The sequence below is a fragment of the Mesoplodon densirostris genome, chromosome 10, assembly GCF_025265405.1.
Source record: "Mesoplodon densirostris isolate mMesDen1 chromosome 10, mMesDen1 primary haplotype, whole genome shotgun sequence".
Lineage (NCBI taxonomy): Eukaryota > Metazoa > Chordata > Mammalia > Artiodactyla > Ziphiidae > Mesoplodon > Mesoplodon densirostris.
Genome location: NC_082670.1, coordinates 88,892,729 through 88,911,085, shown reverse-complemented (window position 1 = coordinate 88,911,085; position 18,357 = coordinate 88,892,729). Strand labels below are relative to the sequence as shown.

The following is an 18,357-nucleotide window of genomic DNA, read 5'->3' as shown; positions in this document are numbered from 1 at the left end:
AAAAGTTGCTAAATTATCTACATGAATTGAAGTCAGGATGTAGGCTCTCCAAGTTCCTCAGAGGAATTCCTTATCGGCCCTCAGCGGTTGCTTTTCAGATAAGTTTATGGATATTTGGAGGTCTGAGGGATGGAGGAAACAGCTGTGACAAAAAGATGACCCAAAGAGATAAGGCAAATTCCTACAAAGAACATTGGTGCCCTTCTCCCACCCCCACCCCTACTCAGTGTCTGCTTTCCCCCCATCTTTCTCTGTCTTGCTGTCTCCTTACTCTGACCCTCTCTCCTCTTTTCATCTGGTGCATAAGCAGTACTCTGGACCAGTTCTGGACGTGCATCATATTATTATGTTCATCCTCTGGTAGTGCCAGAGCCAGACAATTCTACCTAGACCTGAGATGCTCTCTTACCTTCAGGAAGGTGCTGATCACGCAGATCCTGGTTGCTTTGTCTTTAAAATATTATCACATTTATTCCCGCCTTCTTGTGATGATCGCACATCCTATGGTCTTTAACTAAATGCTTTTATGACAGCCTCTAATGTGGCTAATTCTCATCTGCTGCTTTTTTTACTATTTAATTTCTATTATTTCCAATATCATGCTTCTATACAGCATGCAGAATGTGTGTATTTATGCACATAACCATACTAGACTTAGGTTTTTCTAAAATATTATATGGTTGGTATATTAGTTAGTAATCATTTTCCTTTTTAAAGTAATTTATTTTTTAATTTTTATTTTATATTGGAGCATAGTTGATTAACGATGTTGTATGAGTTTCAGGTGTACAGCAAAGTGATTCAGTTATACATATACATGTTTCTGTTCTTTTTCAAATTCTCTTCCCATTTTCTCATCTGCTTTTGAGTGTGTGAATGTGTTGTTTGATATGCTGCTTTTACAGAGAGATATTACCCAGGTGGGATTGGTTTTCTCATAAAAGGAGAAAATCAGAAGCTTGGCCCCTGACAGCAAAAGAGTATGGCAGAGCCAAAACAATTAAGGGGAAGCTTTGTTACAACATTACCCACTGGGTACATTTTATGTTGTGCTGGGCCAGAGGCAGATCGTTTGAGTGCTTTCCTTAATCTTTCAGGATTTCGGTATCCAGAAGAACCTTTGGGCAAAGTGGCCTCTTTGTGCAAACGTGGTATGCGAACTCTTCTCTCATCAAGTCCATCTGGGTAATGGCAATTAGTCAGCATCAGTTTTACCTGGACCGGAAACAAAGCAAAGTAAGTAACTAGAAGCATTTCTATAAGGACAGAGTCCTGTCCCTCACTGGCTTTGTGTTCTCAAGATAAGCTTTCTCAGAAAAGATGCAAGCACATGGGTTTTTGTTCCTCGAGTTTTGTTTTTTTTAAGTTTTACTACCAATTGTTTTAATTTTTCTTACATTTAAAAAAATGGGCAACATATAACCTGATCTGAAAACTGTAAGATTTGCCAGCTTTTTGGCATGCATGTATGTGTACAGTACACTCAGGATGTTTTAATGTTAATGATTGAACTATACCATGAGAAAGAATCATGCCTAGTTACTAAAACATTTTAACTGCAAAGCTGAAATCTTATGTTTTTGTTCTGAAAAATATCACTTTTGTATATAAAAATTCTATATTGCCCTCTGTGTTGACATTTTTATTCCATAGTTACTGAATTGCTTTATTTTTTTTTTTTTTTTTTTTTTTTTTTTTTCTTTTTGCGGTATGTGGGCCTCTCACTGTTGTGGCCTCTCCCGTTGCGGAGCACAGGCTCCGGATGCGCAGGCCCAGCGGCCATGGCTCACGGGCCCAGCCGCTCCGCGGCATATGGGATCCTCCCAGACCGGGGCACGAACCCGTATCCCCTGCATCGGCAGGCGGACTCTTAACCACTGCGCCACCAGGGAGGCCCCTGAATTGCTTTATTAATTTGAAATAGGTTTAACTGAGTGAATTCCATTTCAATGTTATATTAGGCAAAAATTCCTTCAGCCAGGAGTTTAGACGATATTGCAATGGATTTGACTGAGATGGGAACACCAAGGGTCTCCAAAATGGTGACACTAGAGGCAAAAAGTCAGTTCATCATGGCAAGCAACGGCAGTTTAATCTCCTCAGGTAATATTTTTGGATTAGAGAGCGTGCAAGCGATCTTTATCTTATTTCACATATTTTTCGTTGTAAACAACTTTCAAATGTATCTTTTAACCCATTATTTTGGGAATAAATAAGCATATGGAACCTACAGTATACTGCGGTTTTGAATAAATTTTGAAATTAATTTTTAAAAGAGTATGAAGAAAGTTAAATAGTAAAGTCAGTTTGTATAATTAACAATAGATACTAAGATAGTGAGTGCCTCAGGGTAGCTTGCAAGAATATTTTCTCCCCATAAGGTTCATAAGCTTTTTCTTTCCCCAATATGTAGTTTTTGATACAAACAATTGTCTAATTCTCCATTTAACATAAATTGAACCATGACTACAGCCTTCAAACCCACCTCACCCCCAAAGTGATTTTTGCCCCTAAACCCTTCCTCTGTAGAAATTTTGGATAAGAGTCTCACTAAGTGTACATAACTTCACTAAAAATAATTTCTCATCTAAATCCCATTGTCAGCTTGTGAACGTGAAGCATAGAGTATTCCTTTGCCTTGCTTACTTTCTAAAAGAACATTCTAAACAACTATCTCAGGGAACATCTTACCTTCTCTCCTGCTCAGAAAAATGAATTTCTTCCCTGGGTGTGTCTGAAACACTAAGCATTTTATCATTGCTTCTAAAATGACTGAGCCAAAATGCAAAAGGCATATATTATTACCAGGCCCTGTTTGATGCCCAGAAGCATGAGAAAATGTTCTCCAGTTTCCTTTTATTATGTTCAGAAACAAGGAGGAAAGAAATAAACTATTATTAAACAGCAGGTTTGGCTTAAAAATCCCTTGTCCTTTAAAAAGGAAGGAAACATGCCTTGTATAAACCTTCTCTGCCCTCCCGCCCAATCCCCCCCAGGTTCTCAAGACTCGGAAGTCAGTGAGGAGCAGAAGAGAGAGAAAATCCTTGAACTCAAGAAGAAGGAAAAGCTGTTGCAAGAAAAACTTCTGAAAAAAGTTGAAGAGCTCAAGAAGATCTGTTTGCGGGAGGCTGTGAGTGTCTTCTGCTCTTGGGCAGCACTTCAAATCGTGCTTGACGGGTCCAGCCAGGGTCAGTGATCTCCCTCTCGGTTCTGTCCTGTTTTACAGGAGCTCACAGGCAAAATGCCAAAGGAGTATCCACTGAACGTAGGTGAGAAACCTCCTCACGTCAGAAGGCGTGTAGGTACCGCCTTCAAATTAGATGACAACTTGCTGCCGAGTGAAGAGGTATGAGCACCAGCTCTGAGCGTGTCTGTCAACACTGAGACAGAAATGCTGTCAGATCAGTGTGGCTGACTTGTTCCTTTGGTTTTTGAGTTACTGCTCTACATGTTTATCTCACCAGTTAAAAGTGATCATGGAGGGCCTCCCTGGTGGCGCAGTGGTTGAGAGTCCGCCTGCCGATGCAGGGGATACGGGTTCGTGCCCCGGTCTGGGAGGATCCCATATGCCACGGAGCGGCTGGGCCCGTGAGCCATGGCCGCTGGGCCTGCGCATCCGGAGCCTGTGCTCCGCAACGGGAGAGGCCACAACAGTGAGAGGCCCGCATACCGCAAAAAAAAAAAAAAAGAAAAAAAAAGTGATCATGGAGACCAAGTTGAATCCTTTCTTTCGTGCACAGTCTAGTTAAAATTGAGTTCTCTCTCATGACTTTACCCCCCGCCAAACAGAAAGAGCACTAAATGAACTCTAAATGTTTATAAATTGAGAAATACTATTATAAGAATTAAGACTTCCAGCACTCGAGTCTCCCCCTTAAAACCAAGTAGCCTTTGGCAAATCGTTGACCCTCTGTGAAGTCTCAATTCTTGGGTTTTCTCATCAGTAAAATGGGGGTAATGATTGTTCTTCCCTCTGAGGGATGCAAGGAGTATTCAGTGAGATAACACATGTATAGCACTTGGGTATAATAAAGTTAAAATATTTGTTAGCCAATATAGAGGGTACTTTCTCATCTGCATGACATCAGACACTGTGACCCTACTCGTGTTTCTTGCAGAAGTTTAGCCATCTTGGCTTTAGAAAATGATAGCAGTTTCCATTAATAATAAAGTGAGCCTGGCTATTGATTGAGTGTTCACTGTATACCCAGCTCTGGGCTAAGCAATGCACATACATTATTTCCTTTCATCTTCACCATACTTTCATAAGGTGGGTGTTATCTCCCTTTTACAAATGAAAAAAAAAATCGAAGCATTAAAAATTAAGCAATATGTCCAGGGTCATACAACCAGGAATCACCCAGAAAGAGGAATCAAACCTCAATTTATCTGTTTCTAAAGCTGTGCATGTGAATATAGCATTCTCTGGCTATGAATCTTGGGTGAAGTATCCCTTCTTGAAAAATACGATCTTCATCCAACCAACTGAATGAATGGAAGGCCATTCCCTTCTTTGAAAAGGACAGGGAGTTGGACTATTCAGTTAAAGTAAATGGAGGAGGGAGGTCTTGTCTTCTATGAAAATGTTTGAGAATACCTAAGCAGTAAAACTTAGGAGGATTTTATTCTCAGAGAGCATCTGATTTGAGAACGCATGAGAAAGAGAAATTTTATTATCTAGCACATATCACAGTGACTGTGTGTGTCCATAAAAATAAAACAGTATCATCATGTAAATGCAGGACCCTGCTTTGCAAGAAATGGAGAGCAATTTCCTAATACAGCAAAAGCTGGTTGAAGCTGCAAAGAAACTTGCCAACGAGCCGGATCTTTGTAAAACTGTGAAGAAAAAACGAAAGCAAGATTACACGGATGCGGTGAAAAAGCTTCAGGAGATTGAAAATGCAATAAATGAATACCGAATTAGATGTGGAAAGAAACCCAGCCAGAAAGCAACAGTTATCTTACCAGGTTAGTAATTAGTAAGGTTTTTTTAGAGTCACATAAGTCAATCCTCTTGATGGAATGTACCGTTTCCAAACCAGTTCATCTGGTAAGAGACAAAAGAAAGAACAGGATTAATTATGAGTTTCTTAGGATAAAAAGGGTTTGGAATTTCAGTCTTACAAGTATATTAACTTGGTTTTTAGTGACCTTCTTACTATTGTAATACTATACTATTGCATTGCTTTAATTTTCAGCATGAAAGAGCTTTCATAGCAATATTGGTTCCTAATAAGAGAGATTCACCTTTAACTGGCCTGATGTCATTGCAAGAAATACATTTGAAAACACAGGATAATAAGAGAGCTGGGCCCTACCTAGTAGTTTCTCAAAGGTTTTTAATGCAGCAGACCATACATTGTCTTAAGGACCTATCCAACATATGTGGATAGAAAAGAGCTCTTACGATTATTGTCATTTATGGAGGCTATTTAAAGATATGGGCATATGTTCACGTTATATTATGAAATGCAGAAGGCAGAATACAAAATTGTAACCATAACATGGTCCTGACATTTTATAATTATGTACACACAAAGACTGGTTGGGAAAGAGTTCAAAATATTAATAGTTGTAGAATTTCATGTCACTTAATTTTCTTCCTAATTCTCTTCCATATTTTCAAAATTCTCAACATTATGTATCTAAAACTTTAATATTCAGGAAAAAAGTAAACTGAAAAAATTCTCATTTAGGTCGATTTCAAGTCCAGTTGGCCTTCCGTATTTATTAGCACGATTTTTAGCCTTGATCACTGGTTGAAATACGATTCTATTTCTTTGATTTCAAGACTTTTTTTTCCCCATTTAAACATCTGTGAAATTGGGATAATTCTTATACTAGATGGAGTGTTACAGTTATGATCGGCAGTACTTTTTCTTTTTTTACTGGGACATCAAGTAATTATACATCTTAGATTTGACAAAATATGGTAATCAGGTTTAAAGTGTACTCCGCTTCAGAGCATATGATTTGCAAAGCAGAGATATGGCTTTTTGGAAAGTGAATGCACAGACATCAACACACAGCTGTGCGTCAACTACAGCTGGGGAATTTAGGATGGCTGTGACTCTGAATGCGAAATCCAGTTGGCCTAGTCAGTGGTCACATTCTGGACCTACAGAGATGGATGACTAGCAGTGCACTTAAGTTTCATAGCCATTTGTTGTGGCCCATTCATCCCCAGCTGTGTAAGATTCAAATGTTATCCTTTTCAGTAACTGACATTTGGGCAGCACTGGTGTTGAGCATATATCAGGTGGATTTTTTTAAAGCCTGCCTGACAGCTGACTCTACTGGCATTTCGCCTTCAAGCTCTACTGTGTGTCCAATTAAGAGACGGTCCTCCTGGCTCTGATAGAGATGAACATTTGAGCCTGGATGTGGAGATTCACTTCATAATGGCTTTGAAGCTTACACTGAGGTGTCGTGTTTGCCTGTAACCTTGCCCATTGTTGACACTGAGTATGGAATGACTTGCCAGAGTACATCAACATCTGAGATAACACTTTTTGCTAAACCCATCTTGTAACATTTGATGGGCACCAGTAATAATCAGATCATTATGGGCATTTTCAACCACCAGAGTTCTTTCACCAGAAGGCTGTGTTTAGGGAACCAAAGTCGTAAGTATAGCTAACATTTATTGAGCATGTGTCCTGTACCAGGAGCTGGGCTAAGGGCTTTACATCTATTACGTCATTTAATGCTCACCAAAGCACTTAACACTAGGTACTATTCTTATCCCTATTGTAGAGTTGAGCCAAATGATGCTTGGAGAGATTAAGTAATTTGCCCTGGGTCTCACAGCCAGTAAGTGACAAAACCAGGATGTGAACCCAGGTCTGTCTGCTTCAGTAGTTCTCACTCGGGGGCAGTTTTGCACCCCAGGGAGCATTTGGCAATGTCTGCAGACGTGTTTGATTGTCAAAACTGAGGGTGGGGTGGTGCCGGCATCCAGTGGTGGTGGAGGCTGGAGATCCTACAGTACAAAGGGCAGCACCCACCGTCCTCCACCCCCCACCCCCCTGCAACAAAGAATCATCCAGTCCAAAATGTCAGTACGGCCACCCACTGTTAAGAAACCCTGGTCTGATTGAGAAGCTTATGCACCACAAGTGACCACCACACGCAATCAAGAAAAAGCCCTTCTCTTCAGGGGAGGGCTCAAAAAAATAAATTATCCTAACAGTATAGTAGATTCTCAAAGGACCGTTCTCAAACTCTGTTCCACTTTAATAAATAATCCAATGTAGGGCCTCCCTGGTGGCGCAGTGGTTGAGAGTCCGCCTGCCGATGCAGGGGATACGGGTTCGTGCCCCGGTCTGGAAGGATCCCATATGCCGCAGAGCGGCTGGGCCCGTGAGCCATGGCCGCTGGGCCTGCGCATCCGGAGCCTGTGCTCCGCAACGGGAGAGGCCACAACAGCGAGAGGCCCGCATACCGCAAAAAGGAAAAAAAAAAAAAAAAACAAATAATCCAATGTAATATTTGTACAGTATATAAGATGTTTATACCTTCAGTAGTCAATGAGTTCATTCTTAAAATAGTTAACTTCCTAATGCACTGTAATTAGTTGTGTTTATCTAAATAAAAATAAGATGCACTCCATTGAAAAGGGTTTTATTGAACTATTAGGGGTGTCCAAATGCACCATTATACTAAAGGCAGTTTATTTTATTCACAGAAGACATAATCCCATCAGAAGGTAGCTCCTTGTCTGACACTACCACCTATGATGATTGTAAGTAGCTCCCCCTTTTCAGTTTAAAACGTTATATATTCTGAAATATTAAGAATATTTTTGAGTTAAGTAAAGTCTGTTTATTATTCTTCTGGGAAAAGTAGACAGCTAACTTACATTTATGCAGAATGGCTGGGAACGGGGGATTAGGATTAACTTCTACACAGGTTAGCTCAGCATTAAATACAGTACCGTACAAATCACATGACTTCAGGGAATCAGAGTACCATAACTCGAGTGAATAGGTATCTTGATAAGGATTTGTAAGGCTCTGTAGGATTTTTTTTTTTTTAACGTTTGAAGTAACTATAGAGAAGTTGTGTAAGTAATACAGAGTCCTTCACCCAGCTTTGTCTGCTGGTGACATTTTATGTAGTTAGTGTCCAATACCAAAACCAGGAAATTAGTGTTGTGTAGCCTACACTACACTACCAGGAAATAAGGTAGAGTTTATCACTGTCTACTTATTCCAGTTAAGTTGGAGTTTATTTTTCTTAGGAAGAAACACACATTTTAGAAATTGGGTTACATGTCATTATGTTGGTTTCCTAGAGGTAGACTGTATCTATTGTAATGACCTGTGGTCAACATATTTCATGATGGAATGGATTTCATGTCAAGTGACAGAGTATTTCCTCGTAATCCCTTCCTTGTGCTTAAGCAGAGGAGCTCGCTATCTATTTGATGTGATTTAAAGAATTTGGGGGAACCACTAACCCCTACTGCTTTATCTTCCCCCAAATGGAATGGTTCATGAAAGTCTACCATTTCAGAATTCTTCCTTTGAGCTGAGGTTTGATCATGTTTGCCATTCCTCTTTGGAAATACAAATACCAGTGGGAGACACAACAATTCCCTAATGACTTATCATAAATCAGATTCATCACTTTTAATGATAGGATGAGCCTTTGGTCAGCCAAGGAGGCCTAAGAACGTTAAAAGTAAAGCTGAACAGGGCTTCCCTGGTGACGCAGTGGTTAAGAATCCGCCTGCTAATGCAGGGGACACGGGTTCGAGCCCTGGTCCGGGGAGATCCCACATGCCACGGAGCAGCTAAGCCTGTGTGCCACAACTACTGAGCCTGTGTGCCACAACTACTGAGCCGGTGCACCTAGAGACCGTGCTCTGCAACAAGAGAAGCCACCGCAATGAGAAGCTCATGCACTGCAATGAAGAGTAGCTCACTGCAACTAGAGAAAGCCTGAACGCAGCAATGAAGACCCAACACAGCCAAAAATAAAAAAATTAATTAAGACAAATTTAAAAGTAAAGCTGAACAAAACTGATCCAGGCCCACTTTACAGGCCAGCTTCCTCTTGGCCCCTTACACACTGAGGTTTTTCTGTAATATAATTCTAGAAAAGTATAGTATAGTATTACCCATTCCACCTGAGAGATTTATTTGCTCAGCATGCCACCTATTGAGTTGGCATAAGTTGGGTCAGGCCCCACAAGAACATTCAATAATTTTTTTTCTATTGTATAAAATATAAAAATAAATTCCCTGAAACGTAAGTACTTCTAAAAATATCATCTTTGGAAGACCACTTTGCTCACCAGACAAATCTTCCACTTTCTTTTTTGGGAGGTTTTGGCATGGTATTTGTTTACTTTTTTATTTATCTACTTATTCTTTCATTCAATTTACTTATTATAGCCAATGACACCTGTACTCTTGCTGGGCAGCAATCAAGTTCAGTACCTCATTCTCCAAGAATTCTTCCTCCCAAGTCTCTCGGGATTGAGAGAATCCATTTCAGAAAGTCGTCCATCAATGAACAGTTTGTGGATACCAGACAGTCCAGGTAAGAAGTCACATTATCAGTGAGGTGAATGCCTTGCCACTATGAGATCTTTTCTCCAAAACAATCAACCCATTTTTGCGTTATCCTTTTTATTCTTTCAGAAAGTGTTATCTTGTAAAACCAAAGCATACAAACTAACCCAGTTATTTATTGTTGGTAACAAGTGGAAGTGTTTTTAAAGAGATGTTTTGAGGGCCTCCCTGGTGGCGCAGTGGTTGAGAGTCCGGCTGCCGATGCAGGGGATACGGGTTCGTGCCCCGGTCTGGGAGGATCCCATATGCCGCGGAGCGGCTGGGCCCGTGAGCCATGGCCGCTGGGCCTGCGCATCCGGAGCCTGTGCTCCGCAACGGGAGAGGCCACAACAGTGAGAGGCCCGCATACCGCAAAAAAAAAAAAAAAAAAAGAGATGTTTTGAAAAGTATTTGGTGTTTCCTTGATTTTAAAGTCTATTTGATTTATATTAAATTATAGGAACATTGATTATAATCTGAATTTGGGTATAGTGTCCAAAGTTCTGTTTCATCACCCACGGTTTCAGGAAACTGTCATTAAATACCACTCTTCCAAACCAAGTGAGAGAACTGACTTCTGAACTTTCAAAGGAAAATGGGACTTCAGTACATTTTTAGTCTGTAAAGTAGATAATACAACTTCTCAAGTGTCTCAAGTAAATATTATCAGGGCAATAACAACAGGGCAATAACTTTTTAAAAGATGACAGACCAATGGTTCCCAGAATTTGGCTGCAGGGATCAATACTAGTTTTTTTTTTTTTTTTTTTCTACATAGGGCTCAAGATAGGATTACCAACTTTTTACTTTGTCTAATCAGAATGTTCAAACAAACAGCACTACGATTTCATGAAAAAAAAAAGACATTTACATATCCAAAATACAGTCATCGTTGTAATAATAATAATAACAAAAATATGAAGTTAACATTTATTGAGCACTTACTATGTGCCAGACACCGTTTGAAGTGTTTTAATATGTATTAATAAATTTAATCCTCACAACAATCCTGACTGTATTACTACCATCCTTACCAATTATAGATAAGTACACCAAGGACCAGAAAGCATGAATCACTTGTTGGTTTTGTCAACTAGTAAATGTCAGAATTGGGATTTGAACCTAGGTAGCCTGACTCCAAAGCCTGTGATGTGATTTTAGCCAATATTATAGTGCATCTCAGGAAAGATGGAAATTAGTCTCAAAAAAAAGGAAGATTAGGGCTTCCCTGGTGGCGCAGTGGTTGAGAGTCCGCCTGCCGATGCAGGGGACGTGGGTTCGTGCCCCGGTCCGGGAAGATCCCACATGCCGCGGGGCAGCTGGGCCCGTGAGCCATGGCCGCTGAGCCTGCACGTCCGGAGCCTGTGCTCCGCAACGGGAGAGGCCACAACAGTGAGAGGCCCGCGTACCACAAAAAAAAAATTAATAATAAATAAATAAATAAAGGAAGATTATTTAGATTAAATAATTTTTCGCTTATGAAAAGAAAACCCACATTTTGTTATATTTCTAATTTGTCAAAGACCAGTGAAAACTTTTATCTCATATTAGCCCCAGTTTGTAGGTTAGCATCTAAAAACTGTTGCCTTAAACAATAGAGATCCAGGTGTCTAGAGCTGTGCTGTCCAATTTAATTAAAAGTAAATAAAATTTAAAATTCGGTTCCTCAGTCCTACCAGCCACATTTCAAGTCCTAATAGGCACATGTGGCTGATGGCTGATATTGGGTAGCACAGATATAGCACATTTCCATAATTGAAGAAAGTCCTATCAGATAACACTGGACAAGTGTGTTTATTATATTAGGGAAAACAAAGCTATTTCAGCAAGAGGAATTATAACTGGGAAAATCATTATCTTAAAAATTATTATGCCTCCATCCCCAATAGCTTAAGATGGGTTTGCTCTTTGATCCAGCAATTTCGCTTTTAGGAATTTTTCCTCTTGAATTAACTACAGGATGCTTTTCACAGCATTGTTTATACTAGTAACAAATGAAAACAGCCCAAATGCTCAACTAGTGGATTGTTTAATTATGGTCAGTCTTTACACTGGAATACTATAAACTCATTAAAATAACAGTGTAGGTGAATACTAAGTGACATAAAATGTTAAATCAAAAATTTTAAGTGGGTTTTGAAAGAGAATATATATACAGTAAGATCTCATTTTTTGTTGTTAAAAGTATAAATGCTTTTTTAAAATTGAAGTATAGTTGTATTACAATGTCATGTTAGTTTCAGGCATACAGGAAAGTGATTCAGTTATACATACGTGTGTGTGTGTGTGTGTGTGTGTGTATGTGTGTGTATTCTTTTTCAGATTCTTTTCCCTTATAGGTTATTACAAAATATGGGGTATAGTTTCCTGTGCTATACAGTAGGTCCTTGTTGGTTATTTATTTTATATATAATAGTGTGTGTATGTTAATCCCAATAAAAGTATAAATGCTTATAAGTATATATGCTTAGTAAAAATATCTGAAAATGTTTAGTGTTCTGACTATCTGAGGTATCAGATTATGGGCATTTAAATGTTTATCTGTATTTTTAAGCTTTTTTGCAATGAACTTGACATGCTTTTGTAACAAGTGAAGTGTAATCAAAGTCATTTTTAATTAAAAAATTAACTTCAAATTGTGTTCTCACTGTGCTGGAAAGTGGACAAAGTGATTTAAGGATGTTGTGAATGACAGTCCACTACCCAAATTCATGCTGCAGCCTATTTTTATATGGCCCATGAGCTAAGCATGGTTTTAGATTTTTAAATACTGGAATGGAAATCAAAAGCAGTAATATTTTGTGACATAAAAATTGTATGAAATTTTAATTTAAGTGTCCACGGTCAAATATGATTGGCACGCAGTCACCTCCATTCACATACATATTGCCTACACTGGTCTCTTACTTCAAGGGCAGAGTTGAATCATTGCAACAGAGATCATCTGGCCCACAAAGCCAAAAATATTTACTTTGAGGCTCTTTACAGAGAAAGGATTTGCTGCCCCTGCTCTCGTTGCTTCCAGTCTGTTTTATTCAGTACACCCTTTTTTAAACGTCTTCTAGTTTTTTCCTCCATATTTATGACTCAGAGTCACATCACTTGTGCTTCCGCTAAGACTCATCTAAGATGCACCAGGCTACTAAGCCACAAAGCCAGTTTTCCCAATTATCTCTTTATGTTCCCATTCCTTCAGTTTCCAGTAAGTTTCCTTCCTTTTTTTTTTAATTAAAGTATAGTTGATTTACAATGTTGTGTTAGTTTCACGTGTACAGCAAAGTGATTCAGTTATACCTAGATATAATTTTTTCAGATTCTGTTCCCTTATAGGTTATTACAAAATATTGAGTATAGTTCCCTGTGCTATACAGTAGTTTCTGGTTGGTTATCTATTTTATTTTTAATTCTATTTTATTATTATTTTTTTGAATTTTATTTTATTTATCTTTTTATACAGCAGGCTCTTTTTATTTTGTTTTATATTGGAGTAATTTGATTTACAATGTTGTATTAGTTTCAGGTGTACAACAAAGTGATTCAGTTATACATATACATATATCTCTTCTTTTTCAGATGCTTTTCCCCTGTAGGTTATTACAGAATATTGGGTAGAGCTCCCTGTGCTTGACAGTAGGCCCTTGTTGATGATCTATTTTATATATAGTCATGTGTATTGTTAATCCCAAGCTTCTAATTTATTCCTCCCCCCTCCAGTAAGTTTCTAATCAGCTTATAACAAGTTTGCCAGAAATGTTAGGTGGCTCCTCATTTCCTGAATTCTCTCTCTTTTTTTTTTTTACCGTCACAGAGAAATGCTGTCGACACACAGCAGTCCTTACAAAACTCTGGAGAGGCGGTCCCAGGGAGGGCTAAGCGTGCCCACCACACCTGTTCTCACCCGGAATGCTTACAGCAGCAGCCACTTGCAGTAAGAGGGCTTCATTCCAGTTGCTTTCTCTCTGTTGACTTTTGCTTTAAGGTTTTGTTTTACTTCACTGTGGTTTGTTTGTTTTTTAATTTGGCTGCGTTGGGTCTTCATTGCTGCCCGCAGTCTTTCTCTAGTTACAGCGAACAGGGGCTACTCTTCGTTGCGGTGCGCGGGCTTCTCATTGCAGTGGCTTCTCTTGTGGAGCACGGGCTCTAGGCGCATGGGCTCAGTAGTTGTGGCTCGCGGGCTCTAGAGCGCAGGCTCAGTAGTTGTGGCGCACGGGCTTAGTTGCTCCGCAGCATGTGGGATCTTCCCGGAACAGGGCTTGAACCCGTGTGCCCTGCATTGGCAGGCGGGTTCTTAACCACTGTGCCACCAGGGAAGTCCCTTCACTGTGTTTTTAATCACTTTCTGCAGTGGACTTTATTTTATGGCTCTACACTTTCTATGCACTTAACAGATCAAATATGTGAGCCAAGAAAATGTGCTTGAAAATGTACGTGGTTTGGGTAGATACTGGATTTTTTGTGCCTTAATTTTTCCAACTGGACATTACCATTTGTTATTCAATGGTGAGGATGAAGATAATGACAGTAGCAACATTTTGAAGTTTTTACTGAAGGCTGTGCTATTTTATATGCACTATATTATTTGGTCCCCACAACAAGTCTGACTGGAGATACTAGATACTGTGTTTTTCCTCATTTTACAGAGGAGGGAGGGACGTTAGTTAAATATCTTGTCCACATTCATACGGTTGGGAAATGATGGAGCCGTAACTCAACCCAGATGTCTCCAATGTCAAAGCCAGACTCTGTTCCCCAACAAATGCTGCGTTCACCCTAGTCTATGTATCCTGCTATCCTGTTGGAAGAAAGAACCCTCCAAAGACATGTGGGATTTTTCTTAGGCTTTGATGTAGGTTATACAGCATCAGTTTATCTTCCCTATTGTCAAGGAAGGATGTGGATTGCCCAATTGACAGAATCGATTTCTTTTCTCATTTTGACCATGTGAACCCAGTGGTTTCTGTTGTGTGTTCAGCTTTGGAAACCTTAAAAATCCTAGTGCAGTTCAGGAGCTATTAAATCGTTCGACGTGGTGTCCTCTTCCCTTCCCTCAGTCCTCCTTCCCTTGTTTGTCTTTTACAAGTTTGCTTCCTCCTCTTTCAGACCTGAATCTTCATCTCAGCACTGCCGCCAGCGGAGTGGAAGCCTTGAGTCCCAGTCTCATCTGCTCTCTGAGATGGACCATGATAAGCCATTTCTCTCCCTCTCCAAATCCCAAAGAAGCAGCAGCACAGAAATCCTGGATGACGGGTCTTCCTATACCAGCCAGTCAAGCACAGAGTATTACTGCGTGACACCTGTGGCCGGCCCCTGTTACACCACCCAAACTCTGGACACTCGCTCCAGGGGTCGGAGAAGGTCCAAGAAGCAGAACGTTTCGACTTCAAATTCAGGAAGCATGCCCAACCTAGCACAAAAGGATAGTCTGAAGAATGGCGTCTACTCAAAGAGTCAGGAGCAGCCTTCTTCCAGTTACTACACGGCCGGGTACATGCCATATGCAGAGTGTGATCTGTATTACACTGGTGGCTACGTCTACGAGAACGACACTGAAGGACAGTACAGTGTCAATCCTTCCTACCGGTCCTCCGCCCACTATGGATATGACCACCCAAGGGACTACAGCAGGTCGTTTCATGAAGACGAGGTCGACCGGGTGCCCCATAACCCGTATGCAACTCTCCGGCTGCCGAGGAAGGCTGCTGCCAAGTCAGAGCACATCACCAAAAACATCCACAAGGCCTTAGTGGCAGAGCACCTGCGTGGCTGGTACCAGCGGGCCTCTGGGCAGAAGGAGCAGGGCCACAGCACACAGACTAGCTTTGATTCGGACAGGGGATCGCAGAGGAGCCTGGGCTTTGCCGGGCTGCAGGTACCCTGTTCTCCAAGCAGCCGAGCGTCTTCCTACTCTTCAGGTAAGAATACTGCGGAGGCACTTGATATCCAGATTTCATTTACCTCATGTTCCCCACCTACCCCAAACCACTCCCCTCAAGGGTCACGAGACCAGGACCCAAGATCAGGAGAGTGGTAGCCATTGGGTAGAGCCACAGATTCAAGTCCAACAAACATTGATTGAGCACCTACTCTCTGTGCTGCCCTGGGTTAGCGGCTTTCATATATTTTTATCTTTTCTAGGTCTTCCATTGACAGTCACATCTCTTTAAAGTGTTCAGGGCTTTGGGATGAACAGATACACACTACTATATATAAAATAGATAACTAACAAGGACCTACTGGATAGCACAGGGAACTATACTCAATATTTTGTAATAAACCTATAAGGGAAAAGAATCTGAAAATGAACATTATATATATATATATATATATATATATATATATATATATATATACACACACACACACAGACATACATATATATATATATATATGTATACGTAAACTGAATCACTGTGCTGTACACCTGAAACTAACAGAACATTGTAAATCAACTATACTTCAATAAAAATAAATAAGTAAATAAATAAATGTTCAGGGCGTCAAGGTTTGATATATTAAGAGAATAGCATAAATCCTTCAGGTAAGCAGAAAACCATTAAGGTTATACATCTTTCCCTGTTCACAAGTAGGAATTGGATTATCTAAAGGCAGTTTGTTCCAAATGCTCAGGTCTGTGTGTAAGGCTTCTAATGAGTCTGATAGGAGGTGGCATTTACTAACCACTGTTCCTGGCAGTGTTCTAAGTACTTTGCAGGTCTTAATTCAGTAATCATATGTATTCCACTTTATGGCTGATTTAAGGGACTGTCAAAGATAATTTGGATTAGAGGTGTTCTCTTCACGTGTTGACTTTGGTCCCTAACTCCACTTCTGTTCCTGGAGGGTTTACTGTGTACCTCCAGCTGTGCTAGGCATACTTTAAGGAGAGAAATGGGGGCCTAAATGGAGAGTCTGCCCAGGGTTTCATTTATTCAGCAAACAAGCAGGCATAGATACTGAGGATCCAGTTTCAAGCCAGTTCCTGGCCTGGATGAATTCACAGTCTAGTTAGCAGCCAGAGGACTATATGAAAATTAAGCAATATTAAAGCTCTAAGAAATGGATGAATTCTCAAACCACATGAGGTCATGAGTCTCGCCCCCTCTTTCAAGCATGACACCTTAGTGAGACATAGCTCAGGGATTCCTGAATCATTGTGTGATCTTCGGTGAGAAGTTTTCCTTTAAAAGTTTCCTAATGTTGTTGACAAGAGGCATCTCCATGGAGATTTCCATTTGGGTTCTAGTGTTCTCGTATTTGTCCAGGACTTTGGACTTCTGCTTGGACTTTCCCATTTATTACCACATCTAACATATGAAAAGCCTCCTGTAGTTATTTCTTATCTGTGGCTCTGATTAGAGAATGTCTTTCTTCCCCTTCAATTTCTGGGTGTTTCAGAAACCAAAGAAAGAGGGCTGGGATGCATGTGGATGGTCATCAGGGCACAGCACTGGGGTAATGCCTCTTTAAACAGCGAGGCCAGGGAGAAGCAGGTGTCACTCAGAAACTTCAACATTCCTGGCCGTTGGCTCAGGACTGGGGCAAAGGTGAGAATGGAGATAACACTTCCTGGACCCAGTGTGAGGGCATGAACCTTGCTGATACCAGCAGGATTTGGCCCCATAGGCCAAAAGGCATCACATTTTAAGGAATTGGATGGATGGAATCAGTGCTCCCAGAATTATACATTTTATAGCTACAGAAATGTTTTATAACAGGCACGCATCATTCTCCTAGAGAGATAAGTTTCTGATTATTTGCCGAATTAGTCAGGGGTTTTGTAATCTCTTCCAGCCACCTAAAGGCTCTCTGGGTGACTCAGTTTTAGTAGTAAGGACAATCACCATTTACTGGCAACTTACCCTGTGCCACCCGACCTGCTCAGCGCTTTACGTATACTCTCCCACTTAATGTATGCAGCAGTTCTCTGTAATGAGTGCTGTTGTTATGTGTATTATTATTATTCTACTCTTGCAGCTGCGGCAGTTCTGACTTAGAGCGTTTAAATGACCCTGCCCGAGCTCCAAAGCTAATTAAGTGGCAGAGTAGGAATTCGGTCACAGCTCAGATATCCTAACCACCACACCTCTGAGTTATGAAACCTTCCTGGAAGCTTAAAGTGGGAATGTTATATCTTTGAGTCAAAGCCTTGTGGCATGCAGGACCACAGATGAGTTTTGAAATGTGTTTGTCTTGCACTGTCACATGTGCTTTGTGGGTGTGACAGAGAAGAGGAAGAGGTTGGCCTCCAGGAGCAGGAAATGGAGGAGAGCTGGAGGGCTCCAGGAAAAGTGTGGGGGTTTTGAGTCTTGGATGACTGGCATGGCATTGTGCAGCCTAGACATGGGGCAGGACTGGTTTTAGAGACAGGACAGCAAACGCCCAGCGATGAGGCATTCACTGGGTTTTGCTCCCAAATTATGCCCTTGTCTATTTTTTTTTTAACCATTAAAAAATTTTTTTTAATTGAACTATAGTTGATTTACAATGTTGTGTTAGTTTCAGGTATAAAGCAAAGTGATTCAGTTATACATGCATATATATATTTATGTTTACATATATATGTGTGTGTATATATATATTCAGATGCTTTTCCCATATATGTTATTACAAAATATTGAGTCGAGTTCCCTGTGCTGTACAGTAGGTCCTTGTTGCTTATCTATTTTATACAAGGTAATGTGTATCTGTTACTCCGAAATCCCTAATTTATCCTCCCCACACCTTTCCCCTTGGTAACCAGGTTTGTTTTCAAAGTCTGTGAGTCTGTTTCTGTTTTGTAAATAAGTTCATTTGT

General features: G+C 40.4%; 2 protein-coding genes across 12 annotated transcripts in view; both read left to right on the top strand.

Moving 5' to 3' along the window:
* Positions 1-18,357, top strand: part of UBA3 (ubiquitin like modifier activating enzyme 3) — a 444,187-nt gene that overhangs the window by 305,014 nt on the left and 120,816 nt on the right. The window lies entirely within an intron of this gene.
* FRMD4B (FERM domain containing 4B) overlaps positions 1-18,357 on the top strand; it is a 329,668-nt gene that overhangs the window by 304,853 nt on the left and 6,458 nt on the right. For all 11 annotated transcript variants that reach the window (XM_060110254.1, XM_060110252.1, XM_060110249.1 and 8 more), the window contains 9 exons: positions 1,098-1,236; positions 1,962-2,103; positions 2,997-3,130; positions 3,227-3,346; positions 4,743-4,971; positions 7,691-7,747; positions 9,405-9,552; positions 13,372-13,491; positions 14,664-15,475. In XM_060110254.1, coding sequence (XP_059966237.1) covers positions 1,098-1,236; positions 1,962-2,103; positions 2,997-3,130; positions 3,227-3,346; positions 4,743-4,971; positions 7,691-7,747; positions 9,405-9,552; positions 13,372-13,491; positions 14,664-15,475 — 1,901 coding nt within the window. The remainder of the gene's footprint in view (positions 1-1,097; positions 1,237-1,961; positions 2,104-2,996; positions 3,131-3,226; positions 3,347-4,742; positions 4,972-7,690; positions 7,748-9,404; positions 9,553-13,371; positions 13,492-14,663; positions 15,476-18,357) is intronic.